General features: G+C 38.8%; 1 protein-coding gene across 1 annotated transcript; it reads right to left on the bottom strand.

Moving 5' to 3' along the window:
* Positions 1-4126: 4126 nt before the first annotated feature.
* Positions 4127-20753, bottom strand: LOC140517095 (uncharacterized). Its single transcript, XM_072627998.1, has 8 exons — positions 20604-20753; positions 17205-17419; positions 15244-15360; positions 14099-14215; positions 12793-12909; positions 12437-12553; positions 6531-6614; positions 4127-4652 (listed from the first exon to the last, which is right to left on the bottom strand). The coding sequence occupies exons 2-8, from the start codon at positions 17401-17403 to the stop codon at positions 4276-4278; spliced, it is 1128 nt and encodes a 375-aa protein (XP_072484099.1). The 5' UTR covers positions 17404-17419; positions 20604-20753; the 3' UTR covers positions 4127-4275.
* Between the last annotated feature and the right edge of the window lie 4714 nt (positions 20754-25467).

Genomic DNA, 25467 nt, shown 5'->3' on the forward strand with positions numbered 1-25467 from the left:
GAAAAAAGAAGAAAATGTAAAACATTGGGAAACAACTGACCTGGAAAATAGATTCAGGAGAGATAATTTAAGAACTATTTGTCTACCTGAAAGCCATCATAAAAAAAGAGCCTAGATAGCATCTTACAAGAAATCATCAAGGAAAATTGCCCTGAGGTTCTAGAACCAGGGGGTAAAATAGTCATCAAAAGTATCCCCTGATCATCTCCTGAAAGAGATATCAAATTGAAAATGCCAAGGAATATTGTAACCAAATTCCAAAATTATCAGATCAAAGAGAAAATACTGCCAGCAGCCAGAAAGAAGCAATTTAATTTGTGGAACCACAGTGGGACCTTGTAGCTTCTACATTAAAAGATCAGAAAGCTTAGACTATGATAGGCCCTTATGTAAGACCCAGAGCTTCTGGAATAAGAATTCATTATTTAACTAAAACTGCTGGGAAAACTGTACACTAGCATGGCAGAAACTAAGCATAGACCATCATCTTACACTACATACGAAGATAAAGTCAACATGGGTACCTAATTTAGATATAAAGGCTGATACCATGAGCAAACTAGGAGAGCAAGGAATAATTTACTTGTCAGATTTATGGAGAATGGAAGAATTTATGACCAAACAAGAGATAAAGAACATTATAAAATGCAAAATGGATGATTTTGATTACATTCAACTGAAAAGTTTTTGCACAAACAGAGTCAATGCAACAAAGATTAGAAGGGAAGCAGAAAACTGGGAAAAAATTTTACAGCCAGTGTTTCTGATAAATACCTCATTTCTCAAATACATAGAGAACTGAGTCAAATGTATAAGAATACAAATCATTAAGCAATTGATATATGATCAAAGGATATGGACAGGCAATCTCAAGGAAAAAGGTGAATTTGTTTCACATTCCCCCCTCAAAAAAAAAACAACTCCTGGAAGAACTAAAACATATTTTTAAAATTCAGCTAGTGAGACTCCATTGGTAAATTTTCAGTGTACCCATCTGGACAATAATAATCTAGTGTTTGACAAACCCAAAGACTCAAGCTTTTGGGACAAGTATTTATTATCTGACAAAAACTGCTGGGAAAACTGGAAAATAGTATATCTGAAACCAGGTATAGAACAACATCTTACACTGTATGCCAAAATAAGGTCAAAATGGGTATGCGATTTGGACAGAAACGGTGATACCATAAGCAAATTAGGGAAGCATAGAACAGTCTACCTGTCATATCTATGGAAGAATATATGACTTAACAATAGATAGAGAACATTAAGGAATGTAAAAATGGATAATTTTGATTATAGTAAATTAAAAAGGGTTTTTTTTTTCCCCAAACAAAACCAATGTAACCAAGTTTGGAAGGAAAGCAAAATGGTTGCCATTACAAGGCCTATATCTCAAAGAGATAAAATAAAAAGAGAAAAGGACCTATTTGTACCAAAATATTTATAGCTGCTCTTCTTGTGGTGGCAAAGAATTAGAAATTGAGGGTATGTCCATCAATTGGAGAATGGCTGAACAAGTTGTGGTATTTGATAGTAATAGAATATTATTGTGCTATAAGAAATGATGAGCAGGATGATTTCAGAAAACCTGAAAATATATGAACTGATGCAAAATGACATGAGAAAAACTGGGAAAAGGGTATACACAGTAATAGCAACATTTTGTAATAAATAAATGTGAGTGAGAGCTATTCCAAGACAATTCTGAAGAATCCGTGATGAGAAATGCTATTCACCTGCAAAGAAAGAATTGATGCAGTCTGAATGTAGATAAAAAGAAATTACTTTCACTTCGTAATTTTTCATCTTTTGGGGGGCCTATGTTTTCCTCTCACATCATGATTAATGGAGAAATATATTCTGCATGATCGTACATGTAAAACCTATGACAAATTGCTTACCAAGTCAGGGAGGAGAGATGAGAAGAAAGAATGGAGAATTTAGAACTCAAAAATTTTTTTAAATGTTAAAAACTGTTTTCACATGCCATTAGGAAAAATTATTGAAAAAATTAAAATAAAAAAATCTAGACTCAGAAACTCTGGGCAAATAACTCTTATTTGTCTTAGTTATTCATGTGTAAAATGACCACAGACTGGAGAAGGAAACGGCAAACAACTCTCATTTCTTTGCCAAGAAAACCCCATGGACAAATCCATCAGGAAAATAAGAGTTGGACATGATTGGAAAAATGTCCAGAATATACATAAAGCTTCATGAATGGGAGACACAGAGAATTCTTAGATATGAGTATTATCCTCCAGGAAATTACAGCACACTTGGAGAAACAATGCAAAGATGTCTAGCAACAAGAGTTTGTATGCCATATACCAGAGGAGGTACACGGTGAGTCTGTGTTTTGAGGCCTGGGCTCTAACACACTTGACTCATCTTATAAAAGTGTCCCTGATAGTTCAAGATGCTCTGGCAGTGGTGTTCTGGAGCTAAGTTGAATCAGCTAGTGAAACTTCATTGGTAAATTTTCAGTGTGACCATTTATACATTGGACATCAGCAAATGGTAAGGATCAGGGCTTGATTTATTGCTTTGTTGATCTTTAAGAAAGTGATAGAGACAATGTTATTAATGCAAATTAAACTTAAACATATGTTGTGGTACTTATACATATATATGTATGTGTGTGTGTGTGTGTGTGTGTATGTATCTATCTATTTGGAGAGAAAGTTGTTAAAATTTATCATAATACTTCTACTCTGTAAGAAGTATCTCGGGTTTGCTAAGAATCACATAAAGGCCTTTATTTCCCTTCTTGAACCTACAATGGCTTCTTTTTTTCAATAGGAAACCCACAGAATTCTGATGACTTGGGCACTGCCCATTTAGAATGTAGTTCCAATCCTCTAACTTCATGAGCTGTGTGTAAGAACAGCTGGTAAAGGCCTTCAATGGCAGCACATAGGTGATAAAATGGTCATTCAGGTATTGAAGAACTTCTGTAATTGGGCTCCATTCTAGTTTTCCCTTTTCCTTACTTATTCCCCAGGTAACCTGCCTGTTTTGGCCAGGCTAGTCTCCTTACTGTTCTTTGAATATGCTAGACTCATTCCTGCTTCTGTATCTTTCCTCATGCTTCAATATCCTCTTTCCATTTCAAATCCTTCCTGCGTCTTGAAGCCCAACTCAGATCTCAGGAAGTTTCCCCTATACACTCTACTGGTTCCCTCCTATGATTAATCTGAGTCAATTCAATTAAATCCAACAAACATTCATTAAACCCCTACTGTGAACCAGGTGCTGTGATAAACACTAGGGATAAAAGACAAAAAAATGAGACATTTTCTGCCTTCAAGGGGGTTCCTTTCTATTGGGACTTGCAATTTTGTGGTACAATGGGAAGAAATTTCAACATGGGAAAGGCAGTCAGCATCCAGTCTGGAATGGATATTATCTCCCTGCCTTTCTACTATGTCTTTCAGATGCCCAGGCATTGATTCTACAATGCACCCTAAAGATTCTTGAGGCTTACCATCTGCCCTCCAAGGATAATCAGGTTTTTCTATTCACCCTGCTGCTGAAACTTCCCACATATGTTGTTTTTCTCATGTAGAATGTGAACTCATTGAGAGAAACAACAGTTTCTGTTTTCTATTTGTGTCCCCAGCACTTTGCATAGTGCTTGGCACATAGTAAGCATTTAATAAAAGCTTTTTCACTCCTGTAGCAATAGATGTTCAGTAAACTGTTGTTGAGCATAAGGTTATATTGAATGAATGAATGGAAAAATATTTATTAAATGTATGCTATATGTCAAACAATGTGTGAAGTGCTAGAGATGCAAATAGAAAAGCAAGACAGACCCTATCGTCAAGTGCCTCAAATCCTAATTTGGAGACAAGTGCAACTCAGAAGAGACAGCATAAGTTGAATGAAGGCAGGATCATGTGATTTTTTTGCAAAGAGCAGTACCTAGCACAGTCATCTTCACATGGTATTTAATGGTTGTCTATTGAGCTTGAAGGCTCAGGACTCAGCTCTTGAGCTTTAAGGAGGAGAGATTTAGAGCCTTAGGCAAGGTGGAGTCCACACCATCTCCGCTCTGCCATCTTGGACCCTAGTGGAATTAACTGTAGCCATAACTGAAGAAGCCACAACTCACACAAAGTGTTGATATTTTTGTTTATTAGTCATGAACAATAGGTGACCCTCTACCCGATGATCCTCTGTGGTCCCAGGCAGTCCTTGACACCTCTAAGCTGCAGCAGCTTGTGTCACCTATATGCCTTTGCTAGCTCATACCAGACAAAGCACAGCTCAGAACTGACAAATGACAAGACGTGATTCCCCACAATTTTTGTCATTCCATTTGCCATTGGTGTATATTTCAACGCAGTCTTCTTTATCCTGATCGTTATTAGGTTCTCCTGGAGCCCAGTTGGAATAGCCCAGTGGTTCTCCTGTAGGATAGATGAACTTGCCCTCTGTCTTAGTGTCAGTTATACCAAGGAAGGCCACCTTATTGTATGTTGTGACAATCTCCTGAACAGCTGTATTTTCTGCTGCATTCTTTGGGGAGGCTACTTCCCCACCAGCTTGGAGGCATGACTGTAATGCTTTCTCAAAGGTGCTTTCAAAGCCATTGGTTTTGAATATCTTCTCCCCAACTGCTCTGCCACTTGGAAATAGTAAAACTAGGAAAAAGTACAGGAGAGGGTGAGGCATATGAACAGAGATGCTAGCTAATTCTGAGGTTAGGGTGGCATTCAGGAGACTGAGAGACCAGAGAGGTTCAGTTCTTTCTTAGAGAAATAATTTGTCCAAGGTCCCACAAACAATAAGTATCAGAGTTAGGACCTTAGCTCTCAAACTCTTACTCTCAAGCCAGTATATTTTCCATTTTGCTGAACAGACTATCTTATATAATTTAACGTGGGTAGTAGAACCACATATGATGTTAAAGAATACACTGGTTCTGTTAGCACATACACAACACCTGCCTCACGGCTCCTGCATGAAGTGCTTCTGCCTTGATATGCTTGAATCCTTGATTTAAGGAGATCATAAATGATTTGTTTTTTTCTGAACATTATATCTTAGACTGCTTCATCATCTGCTTCATGCTCTTCATACTACAGACTGGGAAACAAAGGCCCAAAGAAGTTAAGAGATTGTTCCAAGGTCCCAAAGCTAATAAATGGCAGAGCTAGGAATGTGAATGTAGACTTGATGGTCTTTCCATTATACTTTAATTACTTGCAGTCATTTAAATTCTATCTTAGACATTAAAAATTCATTTTCTTTCACTCAACTAGCTCTCCCCAAATACTGACCATAAAATACAGTAATCAGTGAAGACAGTGCAGTTAAGGGGATTGGGCAAGGACTGAGTAGAGACTTGGAGAACTTTGAGAAGCATTGGGAAGCCATCCTAGCCCAAAAGTCGAATTATTTCTCTGGCCAGTAGTGTTGTGATTTTAAGGCCCAGCTGCAGCTCTGCAAGCCTTCATCAGAGTGAACTGAGTAGCCCAGACTCTTACTCTTGGTCATGAAGGTAAATCAAGCCTCCATCACCTTCTGCCAAGACCAAGCTGCTCTCATCTGCGTTGAGTAGCTCACAATCTCAGCTTTTAAGTATCTAGTTGGAGGCGTTGCTCCTCAGGTTTACAACAACATTCTAATGTGTTACTGTAATTTCATGCTACAGAAGGAAGACCTTGAAACAAAGTCCCGTTCTCCCTGTTTCATTTCACTTCATTTGAAATCCTCCCTCTTCTTTAAGTCACAAAATTTTATTACTAAGATACAAAGTATTACTCCCAACCTATCCACTTAACAATGAATTCCTAAGTGATGGGGATTCTTAGATCTCTGAGGCAGTGTGGCCCCAGGGACAACAAATGCTGAAGCTGGAGACGGAGGACCTGAGTTTGACTTTGACTGACTACTTGGGCCATTCACTTATGCTCTTGGGGTCTCAAATTCCTCATCTTTAAAATGTGGGCACTAAACTAGACTTAATTAGATTAGATTAAATGGATTTAATTTAACTAGATTTAAAGGCTTTAGGGCTTTAAAGGGCTAGCTTATACAGTGCGTAGAGTGCTGATCTTCCAGTTAGGAAACTCTGAGTTCAAATCAGACTCAAATACCTTAACCGTGTGACCCTGGGCAAGTCACTTAATTCTATTTACCTCAGTTTCCTCATCTATAAAATGAGCTGGACAAGGAAATGGTGAATCATTCCAATATCTTTGCCAAGAAAACTCCAGATGCAGTTATGAAGAGTCAAACATGACTGAAAAATGACTGAACAACCACATGGCCCCCTCCCACTCTAAGTCTAGGATTCTTAGCAAGTTTTTTCTTTCCCTTCAACAAATTTTCTACACAGTCCTTCAAAAAGAATTATTAACATACTCTCCTCTTCACTAGGCAGGAGATCAGCACTGACTGAGACTGAATAGTAAGAATCCAGAGTTAGGAGCTTCAATAAAAGCAGTCCATATGCAAAAAACCAGGGAAGGAGTAGAAATTGGGAAAAGAGGTTGTCCCAGCTGCAAATCACTTACCTTTCTGGTATTTGGAGAAACTTGTTTGGTGGATCGTCATCTGGGCCTGTAATGCCACTACTTGCTGCTTCAGAGCATTGGTTTCTGCATGGGGACAGAGGTTTTGAAAGAGCCTCATTTCAGCACAGGTTGACTTTGGGGTAAAGCCCAGAGCACCAGCTACAGTGATTACAGGGGTAATACAACTTTCCAGTATGGCAAGTGATTAAGAAACCCTAGACTGGGGTGAATTTCAGCTATTTTTTTTTCATCACTTTGATCAAGTACGTGTATCAATCCTTTAACTAAGCACATATATCATTCACTTGTTTCAGGGGAGTCAGCACCCCAAACTTCAAAGAAAACACAGAGAAATTAAATATCAACAGACATGGTTTCCTCTGCCTGAATTCAACAGACAGTTGTACCTCAGCTATCTGACCACAGTTACCAGAGAGGGAAGCATGACATCTGGGTTCTCAAAGCCAGGGTGCTCCTTAGTGGCTTCCCAGACTTCTCATCTGGTCAAACACTTCCAGTCAGTAAGTCCCAAAGGCGTCAACAGACATGGGTTCATCTGCCTGATCATAATTCAACAGACAGGTACAGCTGCCTGGCTTCCAAAAGTCCTCATCTGGCACTCCAACCATATTCCAAAAACTAAGCCCCTGAACTTCAGCTATTTCTTACATGGTAGCATCAAGTTTCCTGGGGACTTGAAAACTCCCCAACTTCTTCACAGGATTGTGTGGGAATAATTGAGAAGATGCCTGGATATATATTGCCCAAAGTGATTTAGCTATGGAACACTTTTTTTTCTTGGACTATATGAAGACTATGTATAACTCTTTTTATATAAGAATTATATATAAGAGCTGTTCAGAATGGGATGTAATACTCTGGGGATAAAACAGAGATAAGGAACTGTGGGAAAAATTTTTTCCACTGAAAAATTATCATATTTAATAAGTATCTTTGATACCTGCTTAATTTCACATTCATCCTTTGAGAAGATAAAATTTCCCTAGTATAAAAACTTTCTCGTGAGATCTCTGTTCACATCATTCTTCATCCCTCTTTCACATGAAGAGGCGGTCAAGGCAAGGCCCTCTAACTGCCCAAGTCATCCTATTACATCGCCTTTTAAACAGATTGCTTGCTCTCTAATCCCCAAATCTCATTTACTTTCAATCTCTCTGTGTCTACTGACTGCTTCCTTACTGTCTAAAAACATGCTTATCCTCAAAAAATCCTCTCTTGCTTAGTCCATCCCCACTATCATCCCAAATCTCTTCCACCTTTTGTGACTGAAATCCTTGAGAAGGCTATCTACAACAGGTGACTTCACTTCTGATCCTCTCACTTCTTAACTCTTAACAATCACTAAGCCCAAACTGCTCTCTCAGAAGTTAGCAATGATTTCTTAATTGCCTAATCAATGGCTTTTCTCAGTCATTATCCTTTTCAACCTCTGTGAATGTAGCTTTTGACATTGTTGCTTACTCCCTTCTCTTTAATACTATCTTCTCTCCAGGTTTTTGGAACACTGCCCTCCACTGGTTCTCTTTCTATCTCTTATGGTTTTTCAATGTCTCCTTTGCTAGATTTTCATCTGTGTTACATTTTCTAAACTTGCATATCCATAGAGGTAACTAGGTGGCTCAGAGAATGAATTGCTTTTCCTGGAATGAGGAAGACTCATTTTTCTGGGTTCAAATCTAGCCTCAGACTAGCTGTGTGACCCTGGGCAAGTCACTTTGATAGGGTACAGGCCCAAGCCAAGACCTCTTCCACTTGCATCAAGAGGGCTTTTGTCACATTTGTCTGAAGGGCCCTGGAAAGTCTGGCCTTGGGCGGGGGCGGGGGGCACCTTGGATTTCCCTTCCATTTCTCCCAGTCCAGATACTCTCTATCTGATCACCATTTAGCATTCTTTTCCTTTGATCCTAGCATCCTTTCGATATTCCCGATAACTTAACATTCTCTTGAAGTCCAAGTTGCCCAGCCTGGTTTGTGGATTGTCTGGACTACCACCCACTCCTATCAGAATCCTCCATGGGTTTGCTCTAGCAAGACCATCCCTGGGACCTGAGACTACCTGGTGACACCTGATGCTTCCCTCAGTCTTTTCTGTATTTAAGTTCCATCTTGCCTCCACAAAGGTGCTTAGGTGGAATCCAGCACAGACTCTGTCTAGCTGAGATTTTATCTGGCCAGCTTTGCAATACAAGCATTACAAATGCTTAGGCTCCTTAAAAATTAAGGTGGCAAATCTTTAATAAACTTTGTCTTCCTTTGGCTTTAAGAAGGCTTGAGTAGAATTCATTCGAGCAGGACCCGGCGTGTCAGTATTTTGGGGTCCCTAGCACCCCTGAACCTCATCAACTTAACCCTGTTTGTCTCTATTTCCTCATCTTGTAAAATGAGCTGGAGAAGGAAATGGCAAATCACTCCAGTGTCTTTGCTGAGAAAACCACAAAAGAGGTCACATAGTTAAATATGACTGAAAAACAACAAAACAAGTTTTTTTTTCTTGTGCACTGTACTTTTCTCATTCTATACTTTCTCATTTATTGATCTCATTAGCTCCCTTGGATTCAATAATAAGCTGATGATTCTCTAGTTACCTCAATAATTGGTGACTTCAAGGCCAGATTAGTTGGGAAAGTGGGAGGTCGGGGGACAATGAAAACTGGGACAGACAAACATGATTCTATATGAAGAAAGAAAAGCAGTTAAAGACCAAGGATTATTTGGGAGCCTGGTCATTATTAATATTCTCTTCAAGAAGAGAATAGAAAGGTCCTTGGATACCTGAAAACAGTACAGAGAATGAACTTGACTATAGCTTGACAGGTGACCCATCTGGACCAAAGATGAAAATCAATACTGCATTAGAAGAAAGAATAAAGGTGAGAGAAATAGGATGAGTGATTATAAGAGCTCTAGCTCATTCATTCAAAGAAGTCTTTGTCTTTGGAGAAAAAAGTGGGAAAGATAAAAATAAGGACATTTCTTCTGGTTGCTATTATTTTAAAAAGTCATTGAATTCTTAATCCATATATTTCCCAAAGCAGGGATGGAGGAAGTTGGGCTAAATAGCTTAGTTATTTGTCTCAGGTAGCAAATTTAAATGACAAGTGGAAAAAAAGTGGTAGTCAGAGGCAACATCTATTGAGAATACATACTCATTTACAAAAGCATTAGAGAGAAGGAGGATAGCAAATTATAAGCTGTATAACCTCAAATAACAAGAAAGAGCAGTGGAGTGGAAAATGAGCCCAAGGAAATTTTTCCATCAACTTAGTTGAGCTCGATTCAATAAGCTTTTCAATTCAACAAGCAATTATAAAGTCCTTATTATGTGTCAGGCTCTCAGGACCCAAAGACAAAAAGAAAGTAGTTCTTAAATTTGAAAAACTTCTAAATAGAAGATAATTTGGGAGAGGAATTAAAGCACTAGTAGTTAGGGAAATCAGGGATCCTGCAGGTCATGGATCCTAAGCTTCTCATTCAATGAGAATGGAGTATGGAGTATCCTCATGGCAAGGTTATCAGCTGTAGGAGGGCATGGGATCGAGAGATGGAGTAATTTCTACAAGGAATTGCTAGTAGGCCAATTCAGAGGAAATGTGAAATGCATGAGAAGAGTAAGATGGAATATGTCATAGTGCCTTCTATGTACTGGGTACTTAGGCACTTAGTAGGTAGGCACAGAGTAGGCTGGAGCCAGACAGTGTAGAGTTTTAAACACCAAGCTGAAGTTTATAGTAGAGGCAATGGACTAAATTTCTGTTTTGTTTTGTTCAAGGGAGAGGAGTGCGTAGGGCTCTGTTTTGAGAGCATTTATAAATGAAATTAAAAAAGAGCATAATAAATATATTTCAAACAATCAACTAACAAGCAGTTAAGTGTGTATTCGTACTTGTGCCAGCTATTGAGCTAGGCACTGGGGATACACAGATAGAAATGAAAGAGTGCCTAACTTCAAGGAGCTTACATTGTATTAGGGGAGAAAACATGTACATACACAATATATATAAAAATAAAATCAAGGTAATTTGATTGGATGGGTACTATCAACTAAAGGAGATATGAAGGAAAGGAGAAAGAACATGTGGGACAGCCTGCACAGAATCAGAGACTGAAGACATCTTGCCATGTCTGAGCAATAGTATTAAAGCCATTTTGGCTGGACCATAGTGTGAAGAGGAGGAATAAATAATAAAGCTGAAAATGTGGATTGTACTCAGACTGTGTAGAGCTTTACATGTCAATCACAAGAGTTTATATTTGATCCTCAAGATAAAAATGAGCTATTGATGAATCACAAGCACTTATTAAATATCTACTATGTGCTAGGCATTCTGCTATGTTCTTGGGAATGCAAAGAAAGTTTTACAAAAACAGTCTCTGCATTCCAAGAACTTACAATTTAATGAGCCAGGGGGATTTAAATTCTAGTGGAGAAACATGGTCAGATCTGTGCTTTAGAAAAATTACCTTTGTAGTTTTGTGTAAGATGGATCAAGGAAGAAGACCCTTGAGGCAGAGAGAGCATTTAGAAAGATATCGCAGTAATTCATATGAGAGGAAAGCCTGATCCAGTGTAGTAGCCATTTGAATCCCAAGAAGGGGGAGAGCTGTATGAAATGTTATGGCAGTCCAATTGAGTTGACCGTGAATTAACCAGAAATATGGGATGAGAGAGGGGGAGGAATAGAACAGAATGGAATATCTGTCAACATTTCTGTAGTGATCTATCCTTATTATTAATGACAAGAAAGCAGAGATTATTTTATCTTTCATATTTCTATCCCCAATGCCTAGCATATAGTATGCCCTTAATAAATGCTTATTGATTGACTGCCTGGAAAACAGATTGAACCACAGTGGGCTCAAATGCCATGATCAAGAGCTTGTGTTTGGTTCCATAGACAACAGAGAGTGATCTATGTTCATCATTAATAATATGAGAGTAGGGACCATTTCATTTTTTTGCATCTATAATCTCTAGCACCTAGCACCATGATTGGCACAAAGTAGGTTCTTAATAAATGCTAATTACTTGATATATATTACTTGACATATTTGGACTCAACTACCTTCCTGACCAGTGTGCAACGTGAGAACATGCCAATGACATTTGTAAAGATGAACTTCAAAAAGACCAGCTAAAACTGGACATAAATGCCCAGAAGACATCTGTGACAAAGGTAACAAGGCACTGAGCAGATGATATTCAAGACAGATTCAAGAGGGGAAGATTCTAAAGGAACAGAAAGTACCAAGAGCTATGCACTAAGACTGTATATGACAATGATCTACACATGCACAGGTGTCCTTGAGGAAAGTGTGAGAAAGGAATAGGTAGACTTTCACAGACAACATTTAATTAGACTACATTTCCATAGCTATACAGGTGAAATAGAGAGGATAGCAGATGCTTTAGGGTATATTGATATTTTTAAAAAGTTGTGTGATTCAATAAGCAAAATTACACCTTAGAGTCTATTCTCTAATACTGTCTATGCTGAGATTTCATGATAAAAGCAACCACAAAGAAACTTTCTTTAATTTTCCTCAGAGAATTATGAAAGAAGATATGAATAGGAAGGTATATTCTCTGTAAGAGTGTTTGGTAGAGTGAACTGCATATGGTCTAAAGAACAGGTGGATCCCCTAGGAGAGTCATTGCCTTTCTTCCTGTTTCCAAGATCGCCAAACTTTAAGAAATCCTCAATTCTTCACTTTCCTCTCCCCACATATTCAATCAGTTGCCAAGTCTTGGCAATTCTGACTCCATCTTGATGGCTTGACTTTGATGCTTCTAGATCCTGCTTTGTCCATTTTCTTAAATTTAAGAAAATAGTAGGACCATGGAGCTGGAGGAAGCTACCTCTCCATCATCTGCTCAGCTGACTTACCTGTGAGACCACTTTCTCCTTTGGCACCCTTCTCCCCAGGTAATCCTCTATCACCTTTTGGCCCAGAAGAGCCTTTTGGCCCTGAGGGGCCTGGAGTACCAGGGATTCCAACTGGGCCTAATGTTGGATGACAAGAAAGAGACCAAGAAAGAGGCAATTTATAGCACTTGGCAGTCTGCAGAATGACCCCCATCTTGTCCAAGCCCTGAATAATCTTGAGCCTTCCAACCTCCCTTGACTCGTCAACATAAGCGGTGGGCTTGACTCAAATATTACATAAAAGAGACTTCAGAGCTTAGGGTGGTGGAAGACAAATGGCTTTTGGAGATTCCCAGGTCCTGCTTCCCATCACTTACCAGCTACTCCAGTATTTCCAGGAGGTCCTCTTTCACCTGGCACTCCTTTGTCCCCCTTAGCACCTGGTGAGCCTGGAGGGCCTGTGGGACCTTGTGCTCCTTGTCTTCCTGCAGCTCCTGAGGATAGAATAAAACAACTACTCTTCACTTAGGGAAATTTTGGTCATTTCTTTCTCATTTTCTCCTTTTATTTGGTGGCAGTGTATACAGAATATGGAATGGAGAAAGACTCAACAATGGCTTGATCTTGCCATTGAGCCATGATTATCATTACCTTTCAGATCTGGAAGGAGAACTGCTTAAAGAAGGCAGCAGTTGTATAGTAGAAAAAATGTTGGATTTGGACCCAGGAGCAAATGTTCTGCATTTGAATTCTAGTATTTCCACCTGTTTGCTGTGTGAATCTGGGTCTTTTCCTTTTGGGGTTTCAATTTTCCCCCCCAAGAAATGAGAGAGCTGGATCATCTAGGTGGCCTCTGAAATCCCTTCTACCTCTAAACCTATGCTTGTCCAGAAATACTTCCTTGTTAATTGTTCTGTATATCTAATGCTTCCCATTCTCTTTAGCACTTGGCTAGAGTTCATACTCTGTCCTAATACACCCTCAACTTTTTCCTTGTGTATATTCTTCTCCCTTAAGTGCAGAGGCAGTATCTGATATTTATCTTATGTCTTGAAATATGATTACAGTATTACAGACATAGAACTGGAAGGGACAAAAGAGGTCACCCAATTCCTCCTTCTCATTTTCTAGATGAGGGCACCCAAGCTCACAGAGAAGTTAAGTGTCTTCCTCAGTATCACTTAAGTAGTCGATGTACGAGTTAGGATCTGGACTCTAAACACAGCACTCTTTCCACTGTACCATGATGAATGGCTAGGGGATTCCCTTGTAGCATTCAGTAGAAATGTGGACATACAGTAGCTGTAAATGTTGCAGGAATGAATGGAGAAAAGACTTAGAAGTAACAGTTATTAACTGGGGTATTAACAAGGAAGATAGTATCTATTGTCCCTTAAGGGCAGAACCACTCCAGAAAGAAAGGATGCTCAGCTATCAGCTTTCTTGACAAGAGATCTGGAGAAGGGCTTAACATGCCATTTGGTCCAGTGTCTCCCTTTTACAGAGGATCCTAGGGGCATGCTTCCAAAATCAGAGTCCTGGTTAGCAGCAGAGTTCAGTCTGATTTCTAGTCCTGACCTCTATCCATTGCCAAATACTTCAGATGACTTCTATTCACTGTTATCTCAGGGGATTGCTGTGGACTAAGTGTCAATACTTCTTTAGTCCAGCCCCAGTACATACCTTTGTCTCCAGCTTCTCCCTTGGGTCCCTGTTCACCTTGGGGTCCTGCATTCCCCTGTTGTCCAGGAGGACCAATTTTTCCAGGAGGACCAGGCACACCTGGAGCTCCAGGGAGTCCTAAGGAAAGAACAGAAAAGATAAATTGTGGCCAATGCTAGAGAAGACAAGCATGGACAAGATGAACTGTAGTCAGGGCATCATTTTGTGTCCATTTGGAGGTGGAAAGCAGTATGGGTAACAACATAGAAGGAGCAGTGTAGTAGAAGTCAATAGTATTCCACAGTGAGTTTTATGTTGTTCAGTCATTTTTTTCAGTCATGTCCAACTTTTTGTGACCCCATTTGGATTGGTTCTTTTTGTTTTGTTTTGTTTTGCTTTTGCCAAAGATACTGGAGTGGCTTGCCATTTCCTACTCCAACTCATTTTACAGATGAAGAAACTGAGGCAAATAGGGTTAAGTTACTTGTCCAGGGTCACAAAGTTAGTACTTGTCAGAGGCAGGACTTCAGCTGAGGTTTCCTGATTGTGAGCCCTTTTCAATAAATACTATGCCACTCTGCCATACACACACACACACACACACACACACACACATATTATAAATGTATACATATATGCTTCACATATGTATGTGTATATAATATATACATAGCTATGTGTTTGTATCTTTGTATATACAAATAAACATACCTATATGTCTGTATATGTACATGCACTTATGTTTATTTGTAAAAGTCTATTTAATATGATGTGATATGATATCATTTAAGTAATACAAACAAAATGTATATAACTGTCAGATTCCAAACACAATTATTTAGTCTTAGCTTTTATTAATAAAATTCTCAATAACCTTGTTAGCTAAAAAGTAAAAATTTGACAAGTAATGAATATGAGGGTCAGAAAGATGATGTTACCAATGTTAGAGAATCACGGAACTGTAGAGGGACATTGGTAATCATCAAGCCTGCCCTTCTTCATTTAAGGTTCAGAAATTGAGAACCAGCACTGAAAGGGCGAAGAGATATGTTTATTCTCATTAATTAGTAATAGAATCAGGACATGTTATCAGATCTTCTTTTCAATGAATAATATAGCATTTTTTTCCCCACCACACCAAAGCTTCCTTCCATCCTGGCACTTACCTTTCTCTCCAGTGTCTCCCTTTGGACCTGGATCCCCCATGGTTCCATTTTCCCCTTTGGGTCCAATGGGACCAGTTTCTCCAGTTAACCCTGCTGGGCCTCTAGGTCCTAATAATCCTGTTTTAAAAAATGAAATAGACTTTCAATTGGAGCCATTATAAAGGCAATAAAAACTTTTAATGAGATATGTTGGCTAAGAACCATTGATACCAAGGGGAGTTTTTGCTTCCCTTTTTCCTAAAGCAAATTGAAACAATGGCCAAAAAGCACTGCTAAAACATCACGTTATTCAAAATGTTTTTATTAATCAAATATTGATAGTGATAGATATTTACATGTGACCCCAACATTCCAGGAATTTACAGAACTTCTGCGGATGCGAACAAATACATTTGGGGTAGAAGGGAAAGTTCAGGATTTGGAAATCAGGCTTCAAATCCCTTTTCTAATTAATGACTATGTGATCTTGGGCCAAGGACCCTAAGTCTGTGAATCTCTAAAGCACTAAATTAGGACTAGAAGAGCTCTAAGGCCCTTCCAGGTATAACTTTAGGATTGTAAGATAATGCAGCTGATAATAAAGCTGTGATCATAGGATTTGGGGGAGGAAACGTGACTTATGTCATCTAGCCTAAATGAGATGCAGATTTTTTTTTTGTCTACTGACCATTGAAAGAATGTTTTGCTTGACTGTACGTATTTGTTATAAGAAATTCGTTTTTCTTTTATTTTTTACTAATAGGGAGGGGAATGAGAAAAAGAGAAAATAGATTTCTGTTATTTTTTAAAACAATTAATTTTAATTAATAATTTTAATAATTTAATTTTTAACAATAAATTTATCATTTTAATAAAAATGTTTTAATACATTTTTAATAATTAATAATTCCAAAAATATTTTAAAATATTTTCAATAACACCAATGATACCCATAGCAGATGATATGAATATATACATGTGTATCTCCATGGTTGGATAGCAAAATATAACAAACTCTCCTCCTCTAATACAAAATCAAAATATATTTTTGAAACATCCCTATTAGGATATCAGAAGGCAAGATTTAATTCGGTACTTCTTACCAATCCAGGGACATTTCTCTCCTTCAAGCCTCCTCACAAGCAAGTTCTTCCCTCAACTACTCACTTCTCTACTCAACTTTCTCTCACTGCCTGTTTTTGTCTACCCACACTTTTCCCTCCAAGCAATACAATACCTACTGTTTCCAATCAAAGACTCAGCACTTGATTGGCTGAAAGTTGAGAAGCTTGGAAATCAACACTTAATTGGGAAGGTGTTGGAATCTCTGTGGTCTAGTTGACTACAAGAGCTTAATTGACTCTTCTTTTCTCTAAGGCTCCAAGAGAGACTTTTTAAGGGGTGGGGAAGATCTCATATCCTATTAACGTTACACTGAGGCAAAGAATTCTAGAGGTGTGGAATTTTGTCAAAGCACTTTTAAGAACACTTTGACTGGTTTCTTTTGTTTAAAGCCCAGCCCTGATCTTCTGGTTCTTTCAGGCTTATGTCTTTCACCATCAGTAAGAGACTTAGATGGAACCTTCAAGTCATTTCAATCTGTAGATGAGCAAATAGCTTTCAATCTACTAGGGAAACAATTTTTCAAGTAGGTCTGAGGTCAAGAGAGCTGATTGACTACTGAAAAATCGACCCTCTACCAGGAGCAGTGAGAAATTGAAGGGCTTTTTCGTTAGCTCTGAAATTAATATTCACCTGCTTTCAAAACTCAATGTATAAGGCAATGTTTAGTTTTTCTTTTCTCATTTTGCATTGAAGTGTAAAATAAAATAAAATAATTCAAAAATAAATAAATAAATGGGAAATATCCCCACCCCCCTCCCACCAGCAATCAAGATAGTCAATACAGAATGGGAGAAAGAAACCCTGATAGCAGAATGTACATGTCTCCTAAAGAGTTATACCCAAAGATACTTCTCTACCTGGATCTCCCTTTTCTCCTCTGGGGCCTTCTCTCCCATCTCGCCCATCTCTTCCAGGCAATCCATTTTCTGCCGGGTGGCACATGATGATAGCACAGGAATCTGGGACTGCTCTCTTGGAAATGGTGGTCATTCTTGTAGCCTGGGCATCCAGAGTGGGTTTGAAGAGGACCAATGCGGACAGGCAGAGCAGCAACATGGTCCCTGGCTCTGAGCTACACAGGGAGTGAAAGGGTTAATTCAACTCATTGTTTATTGCAGGATAGAGGGAGGAATCAATCACAGCAGGAGATTGTGACCAGAAATTCTATTCTCTCTTTTTATTAAGGACTATGGTCACTCATGTGAGACATCTGAGCAGTAAGGACCTATAGGGAGAATTTCTAACTGTTAACATATTTAGCAAAGGGCTATGTTTCTCACTTCACTGAAGCCACCCTCTATGTGTCATACATCTTAATATGTGGAGAATGTGTCCACTCACATTTACTGTCCTTAATATCTGCCTCAATGAAAAAAAAACCCCAAAAAACATCTGCCTCAATGTTAAGCCTTCTGTAGCACAGAAAAAAATGAAACTAGATTATGACACATTCTTCCTAGCCTGCTTCAGTCACAACACCTCTGCTCTAGAGTCACATCCCCACCAATAACCTGCGCTTTGCCCCTGGATCCCTTGATTCTGATAGGCCAAATTTTCCCTTATCTTACTGAGTCATAGACCTCTATTCCTCTTATGGGACAGGCTATTTATGGAGCTCTATCTATCTGTCTGTCTATCTATCTATCTATCTATCTATCTATCTATCTATCTATCTATCTATTCATCCATCCATCTATCTCTGTCTGATCTGTTTGTCTATCTGATCTGCCTGTCTTTCCTGTCTGTCGGTCTCTTTGTCTGTCTCTCTCTTCTGTCTATCTAGATTATAATACCTAAATTGTCTATCACATATCATATCACACTCTAAACAGTACATACTCTTCATCTACTTGCTTCTTTTTCCTGTAGAGGTAATTAGGCTGAACTTCTGAGTGATTGTGGATCTCATTTATGAGGTTTTGCAGTTTCTAAGCCTTGATACAAATAGAATAATGTTGACTGCAAACAGGAGTATATGGAGGACCTTTCCATCTATAAAAATATTTATACTATTATTTCCTAATATGGAAACTGATACTCAGTACAATGAAGTGACTCTCCTTAAAGTCATTAGGTGAGTTTCTAGCAAAACTAGAATTAGAAACCACATTTCCCTGTTCTCAATCTAGAGTTCTCCCTATTATTGCAAGCTGCCAAGCTTGAATATCATGTCCTTCAATTTCTTACTCTACCATAGGGAATACACATGTAGAGACTGAAAATGTGGGAGTGTTTAACCTTGTGGGTGATTATTGGATCATAAATTTAGAGTCTGAAGGGACCATAGAGATCATTGAATCAGCTGCCCCACTATCCTTATTTAGAGGAAACTGAGGACTAGAGAGATTAATGACTTTCACAGAGTTTTAGAACTAGCAAATATCTGAATAAGAATTTAACCCAGGTCTTCCTGATTTCAAATCTAACCATCTACGTCTGTATGCATGTGGAATCATACACATACAAGATTATAGATGTATGGTATACATGTATATACATATATATCAATATGGAAGATCATAAAGTAGAATAAAGAATTTTAGAAAAATCTTTGTAATTTCCTAAAGGTAATCAAGATATATCTATATGTATAGATATATGGACATATCTTGGGCATTATGTATATGTGTGTGTATTTCTGTATATGTGTGGGTTTCTATCTACCTCCTTTCTAGCTACTAGTCACACATCTTGCATATATACTGCAAAGAAACCGTGAGTTGGGGTTAGGACTCAGCAGAAAGAGGAGGATGGACTGGATTACCTTTGGGAAATAGCCAATTTCTTTTAATAATCATAAACTCCTTCCTGAAACAAAGATACAACTTTTAAAAAAACACTTCAATATTCTTCCAAGGATCTTGTGTGATTGTGAGTCATGGCACAAAATAGCCTCTGAATAATAAGTTGAATATCATCAAAAGAGGCAGTGAAGGCCTACCAGGTGGAAATCTACAGGCTAAAGGGCAAATAGATGATACAGGGAAAAGAATGTAAACAATGTCACTGAAGAAAAGACACTCAGCATATTGGGTGGACCTCTTCCCCACAACTCCTAAGGCTTAAAGAGATGCACCAAGGACAGGTAGACATGGCTGGGTTGTGATCTGCATCTCTGGAGAGAACATAAACATTGATGAGAACTCATAGATACATTATCTCATTTGTTCCTTTCGCAATTCATTGAAGTATGTGAGGAAACTGAGGCCAAGGAAAATTAAGTGATTGACTCACAGTCACACCTCATAAGTGATGAAAGTTGGATTCGAACACAGATCTCTCTGGTCTCTGAATTCACTACTCTACCATGGGGTTAGACCAGCTGGCCTCTAAAACTCTGGGATCTTTATTATTTCTCGTGTCTTTACCTAGCCTTTAAGGTTTGATATTTCTGCTAATTCAGCACTGAATCTGATGTTAAAATAGAGATGCTTTGCCAGTAGCTATGGTTTCCTCTCTGCCATTCATTGTTCTAGGGTCTATGTTCAGTATCTTAGGCTATTTCCAACCAGTACTCAGGGCTCTCTGGCCTAATAACTACTGGCTCGAGGACATATTTTAATTAAGACTGGTTTAGCTTGATTCTATGGGCTGACTTGTCTACTTTCTCTATGGAAGGTCATGTGGGTAAGGGGGTATCCCCAAGACATAGTTTTTGTTCCCTAGGAGGACTTGAAAAACATCAGAAAGCTGAGACAGAAAAAGAACTGAGAATAGGTAGAGTATTCAGGAAAAAAGTTTCTGTCTTGTCTTTTGGCTGGCACACCACAGTACAGATATCTGAGTACAAGTCTAATATGGGTATGTTTCAAGCATGCATAGTAATAATAATAACAATATTTAACATTTACATATAACCCTCAAGTTTATAGAACACTTTACAAATATCTCATTTGCTCCTCACAGCAACCCTAACAGTTAGGTGCTAGTATTATCCCCATTTTACAAATGAGGGAAACTGAGAGCGATAGAGGTTAAAAGACCTGCTCAGAGTCACATAGCCAGAAAGTCCCTGAGACAGAATTTGAACTCAGATCTGCCGGACTCCAAGTCCAGCATGCTATCCACTATGCTGCCTCAGGTTCCTTTGGGTTTCCAGTTGAATTCCACCCATCCTAGAAGGCAAATTTTATATATATGCTAAATTAGGGATCCCTAAGCCATGAAAATGGGAGGCAGCAGGCAGTACTCACTCACTTGTGCCTCCTAGACCAAGCAAGGGAATCAAAACCAAAGATGACTCCATGAGTCCTTACCTCCACCAACTACCCTGAGCCTAGAGGATCCAGAAGACAGGTTGGGGAGCCAGGCAGTAGGGTGATGGACAGAGAGCTGAAGAAAAGAGAGGGGAATGGATATAGGGATATTAAACTCCTCCAATTTCCCAGGAAGGCTCACAAAACAGGTTTTAAGAGGGGCTGTGTTCTCATTTATAGTTTTTCTCTTGACCTTAGTTTTCATTGCTTAACCTTTCTGGTAACTCACCTCAAGGAAGTTGCAAAGTTTACTTTTTTATGAACAGGTTCATTTTCAACATAGCAAAGTATTTCTTATGCAACTTGAGTAGGTAAGGTTTTAAAGGGAAGTCATTACAGAGCAGGCTCATAAAAGGTTTTCTAGGGAGCAAGTATAGTAAACTCTTGGCTCTTCTGAAAAGTCTTCTAACACCTTGACCACCAGAACTGTTCCAGTTAAATATTAAATGCAAGAATGACTTTCACTGGACTCTCCTCTCACACCACTCCCTTCAATCAGGTTACTCAACTAAGGGTGACTCAAGGAAGTGAGAAGGTGATATAATTATGTAATTTTAGAAGAAGGAAAGCTTAACTCAATTTCACAATCTGAGAAAAGTCACATTTCAATTCATTCCAACTGAATGAATGTTTGTAAGTATTCTCCTTATGTATAATACTGTTTGGACACTGGAGAAATGAAAAGTTTTTGAAGAGGAAGTCTTAGATGTTTGGCTGCAAGTCAAGGAATAAATGTGGTAATCTCCAAAGAATGAAAATTTATGGTCATCCTCAATTCAGCGGAGAGGTACGTGGTGGGAGTGTGTTGTCTGCAACACTTTACAAATGAGGAATTAAGTGGGAGAAGCAGAGTAAAGGGTAGCATAAAGGAAATGGCTGCCTAAAAAAAATTATGGGACAAACATGGAGCAGCATTAAGTCATCCTGATAGATTGCCATGCACTCCATTGGTATCTGTCTGATCTAGAGAAAAGCCCTGATCATGTAGCTGGACTCTTTTTGAAGGGTTTATAAAAGAATATTGACATGAGTCATACAAGATGGGCAGGCATAGGTAGGTTGCAATTTGTATCACTGAAATTATATATGTCTTGATAAAATCAAAGATCCATTGGAATATCAAAGGAGACGTCATCTTTGCCCTTGTGGAATTTTCTGTTGTTGTTCAGTCATTTCATTTGTATGTGCCTCTTCATCACCTCTTCTGGACATACTTAGGCTTGACATTATCCATCTTTAAATATTTGTCCTAAAACTGATTCTAATACTCCTGATGTGGCATGATCAGGGATTTTTTTTACCCCACAGTTCTGGGAACCATGCTGCTTTTTGATGCAACTTAAGATTGTATTGGTTTGCTTTGTCTGTTGTTATACTATGGACTCAAGTTGAGTTCACAGTCCACTAAAACTCCAAATTTTTTCCCAACACATACATATTCCATGTTGCACTTCTATAGGTGTTCCATAAAACCAAGTGAAAAACTTCATATTTATCCCCATTAAATTTTAATTCTTTGCCAGGTTGGGGTTAAACTAGACAGCTTTTGAACTGCCTTCTACCTCTGAAGTTCTATGATTCTGAACCTAACTCTAGGTTGCTGTTGTGGTTGCAGGTTTTTTTTTCAACTTATTGGGTCATAAATTTAGAACTAAAAATAGCTTTAGAGATAATTTAATGCAACTCTTCTTTGTATAGACAAGGAAACTGAGGACCAGAGACTACTTGCCCAAGTAATAAGTGGCATAAGTGAGTTTTAAACTCAGCTCCTCTGACTCCAAGTATCTTCTTTTATGTACCTCATGCTGTTTCCAACTTCTATCCACTGCTCCTATTTCTTCCCTCTGGGCAGATTAAGTATAATTCTTCCCTTGCAAGGCCATTGATGATTGTTATTATGTACTCTCTAAGTCTTCTTTTTTCTAAGCTAAATATTTCCAGTTCCTTCAATTATATTTTTGGTATGGCCTCTAGCTCCCTCTCCATTTTGGTCACCATACTCTGTACATGCTTAAGCTTGACAATGTCCATCTTAAAATGTTACTCCTAGAAGAGAATTCAAAATTCTAGATAAGGTATAATCAGGGCAGAGCCATTGGGATTACTGCCTCTCCAACATGATCCAGACTTTTTTTTCCAGTGTGATATTTATCATATTATAAAATGCCAAGATGATCATTCTTCAAGCTTTTGTCTCCCAATAAAGGGTCATTAGCTCATTTTTCGTTAAAATTCCAAAAAGAAATGAAATTTCTCTTTTATTCATAGATTCTTTGGGGTTTTGTAGCACCACCCATGCTTCTTTCAAATTATTCTTTAGTAATTTTCTCTATTTTGAGGATGACTCCCAAGGGGGTGGGGTAGAAGATCATCACCTTGAATTCTGTCTCCAGTCTTCATTAAGCCAGTACCCTTCCTATATTCTCATGGGCTTCGATATTTTTAGTATTTGAGGTGCTTCTTAATAGCCCATTCACTGGTAAATGCTGAAACCACTATATTTCCATTCTGATTCTCAACAAATATTTCCATGTAGTGCTAGATCTGTTCAATGTGCAACCTGTTCCAATACCTATGGGACGGCTACACTATCATCCGTCCCTCTATCTTCCTTGCTAAAGCCAAACACTCTAAATGTGTGTGGGGGGGTCCTGGTAAGTGGGTCAGCTCTTTGGGGAGGAATAGTTAACTCATGACTATTGTATATACATATGTCTTACCCTAGAACTTGCCCTTCAAAAGAAAGCAGATAAGTTTGGCATACATGGAGAATAGATTTGAGCCTTGTAATGTTAATGGGATATGAGATCTTTCCTGCCCATGAATAAGCCTCACATGGAACCTTAGTGCAAAGTCAATTAGACTCTAGGTCACAGGGATTCCCACACCTTCCCAATTGAGTGCTGATTTCCAAGCTTCTCTACCCCAGTCAAGTACCCAGTCTTTGGTTGAAAATAGTATATGTTATATTGCTTGGAGGGAAAGGTATGGGCAGAGAGAGAAGCGGGTAGAGAGAGAAGCAGACAGAGAGAGAAATGAATGGAGAGAGAAATAAGCAGAGAGAAGAACTTGCCTAGGATAACTTGCTTCCAATGTCGGTGCTCCCTGAAGTGGTGATGAGTACCTTACTAAATCTTGTCTTCTGGTATCCTAATAGCCATGTTCAAATAAATATTTTGGTTTTCTCTTGGGGGAGGAGAGTTTATTATTTTTTGTGAACAAACCCTGGGAATATGTATGCATATTCATAGCAGCTACTATGGTTATCACATTGGTATTACAGGCCTTTGGGAGGATGTTTGAGGACACTGGACTGAAAGTATTGCTGTTCCCAAGGCTCTTGGGTTCTGAATCCTGGACATACTTAACAAGGTTTGATGGGAGATGGTGGTCAAAGTGGTGGTAGTCTGGCATATGCTGCTTTCTGCCTCTCCTTCAGAGCTCTGTCTCCCTCACTGCTTCAACTAGACTGGCATGCTTACCCTCTGAGTGGCAGTTGGTGGGGATGGTTTGCCCCTTTTGCATAGGAATTCTTTCCCAAATGAGGGCTTGTCTGAAAGCAAGAATGGTGGTTTGTGGGGTTGCTACCACTCCCTAAGCTCCTATCCCAACCTGTCTGTTGGTAGCACTTGGTCGGTAGTTGTTCACACAATTATATTGTCTAATCCATGTATTTCTATCTTCTCCACAATAATATGAAATACTTTATTAAAAGCTTTGCTGAAATCAAGTTAAGCCATATCCATAGCACTCTCTTCATCTAGTGGTTTAATAATCCTGTCAAAAAAATAAAGAAATTATATTAGTCTGGCACAAGTCCTTCGCTATTTATAATCACCTCTTCCCTTTCTAGATATTTATTATAATCCTTTAATGATCCATCCTAGAATTTTTCCAGGCATCAGAGTCAAACTCACTGACCCATAGTTTCTAGACTTTGTACTCATTTTTAAAAAATTAGAATATTGTCCCTTTTCCAAGTTTAAGTTTCTTCATGAAATTTCAAATATCCCTATTATCACACTTGGATCTGAAGATGTGGCCAAGTGACTTGAATTTAGTAAGGCCAGCTAGGTACTCTCTTATCATCTTCTTACTTATCTTGGATGTTCTTGGAGGACTAATGTCTCTAGTGTGAGGGCTTTCTGAGCCCTTTTCAGGGCTGCTTACCCACTTTTGGTTTCCAACTTTCACCCAATTCTCATCTATGGCTCCAAGAATCTATGGCATGCACAATAGCCACATCCTGGTAAAACCATCTTGGCAGATAAGCTAAACCATGTTGGTCAGGGAATAAAGAGAATTTCTGCCCCAAGCGTATGAAAACTTCCCCTAGTAGAATGTGTAGATGAGGGCAGTTTGATTCAATGGCCATGAAGGTGCCAGAAGCAAGCCCTACTTAGAGCTTGGTCAGACAAAGAAGACACCATAGTCATCCACTCATTGCATCATGGGCCATAGCTAGTTGTCCTGACTTTTGTCCTGTCACTTTGATGACTCTGGAAGAGAGTGAGGCTCATAACTCTGGGTAACTCTGCCTCAATTAAATACAATTCATGGGTAAGTCAAAATATCACCCCATGATATCATGGGTATTCTTTGAAAATGGAGGATGAACAACACCTTATCTTGGGTGTCAACTCTCCACAGTCATTTTTGTTCTGTAATCTCCAATATAAAGATCATTCTCCATTGCAGAGAAAAATAGAGAAACAAAATGAGAATTAAGCCCATGCCTTTGCCTTGGCCATCCCGCCTGCTTGGAACGCACTCTCCCCTTAACTCCATCTCACAGAATCCTTTAAGATACAGCCCAAGCACCAACTTTATCTAAATGAAGCCTTTCATGAACCCCTACCTGCTA

This window comes from Notamacropus eugenii, chromosome 1, assembly GCF_028372415.1.
Source record: "Notamacropus eugenii isolate mMacEug1 chromosome 1, mMacEug1.pri_v2, whole genome shotgun sequence".
NCBI classification, from domain to species: Eukaryota; Metazoa; Chordata; class Mammalia; order Diprotodontia; family Macropodidae; genus Notamacropus; species Notamacropus eugenii.

Bases quoted from the DNA above. Each gene is read 5' to 3' on its own strand.
- LOC140517095 (XM_072627998.1), bottom strand. From the start codon at position 17,403: ATGTTGCTGCTCTGCCTGTCCGCATTGGTCCTCTTCAAACCCACTCTG. The intron at 15,361-17,204 runs GTAGAGAAGTAT...TTTTTAAAACAG, and splicing joins AGGAGAAAAGGGAGATCCAG to GATTATTAGGACCTAGAGGC. The intron at 12,554-12,792 runs GTAAGTGATGGG...ATCCAACATTAG, and splicing joins TGGAAATACTGGAGTAGCTG to GCCCAGTTGGAATCCCTGGT.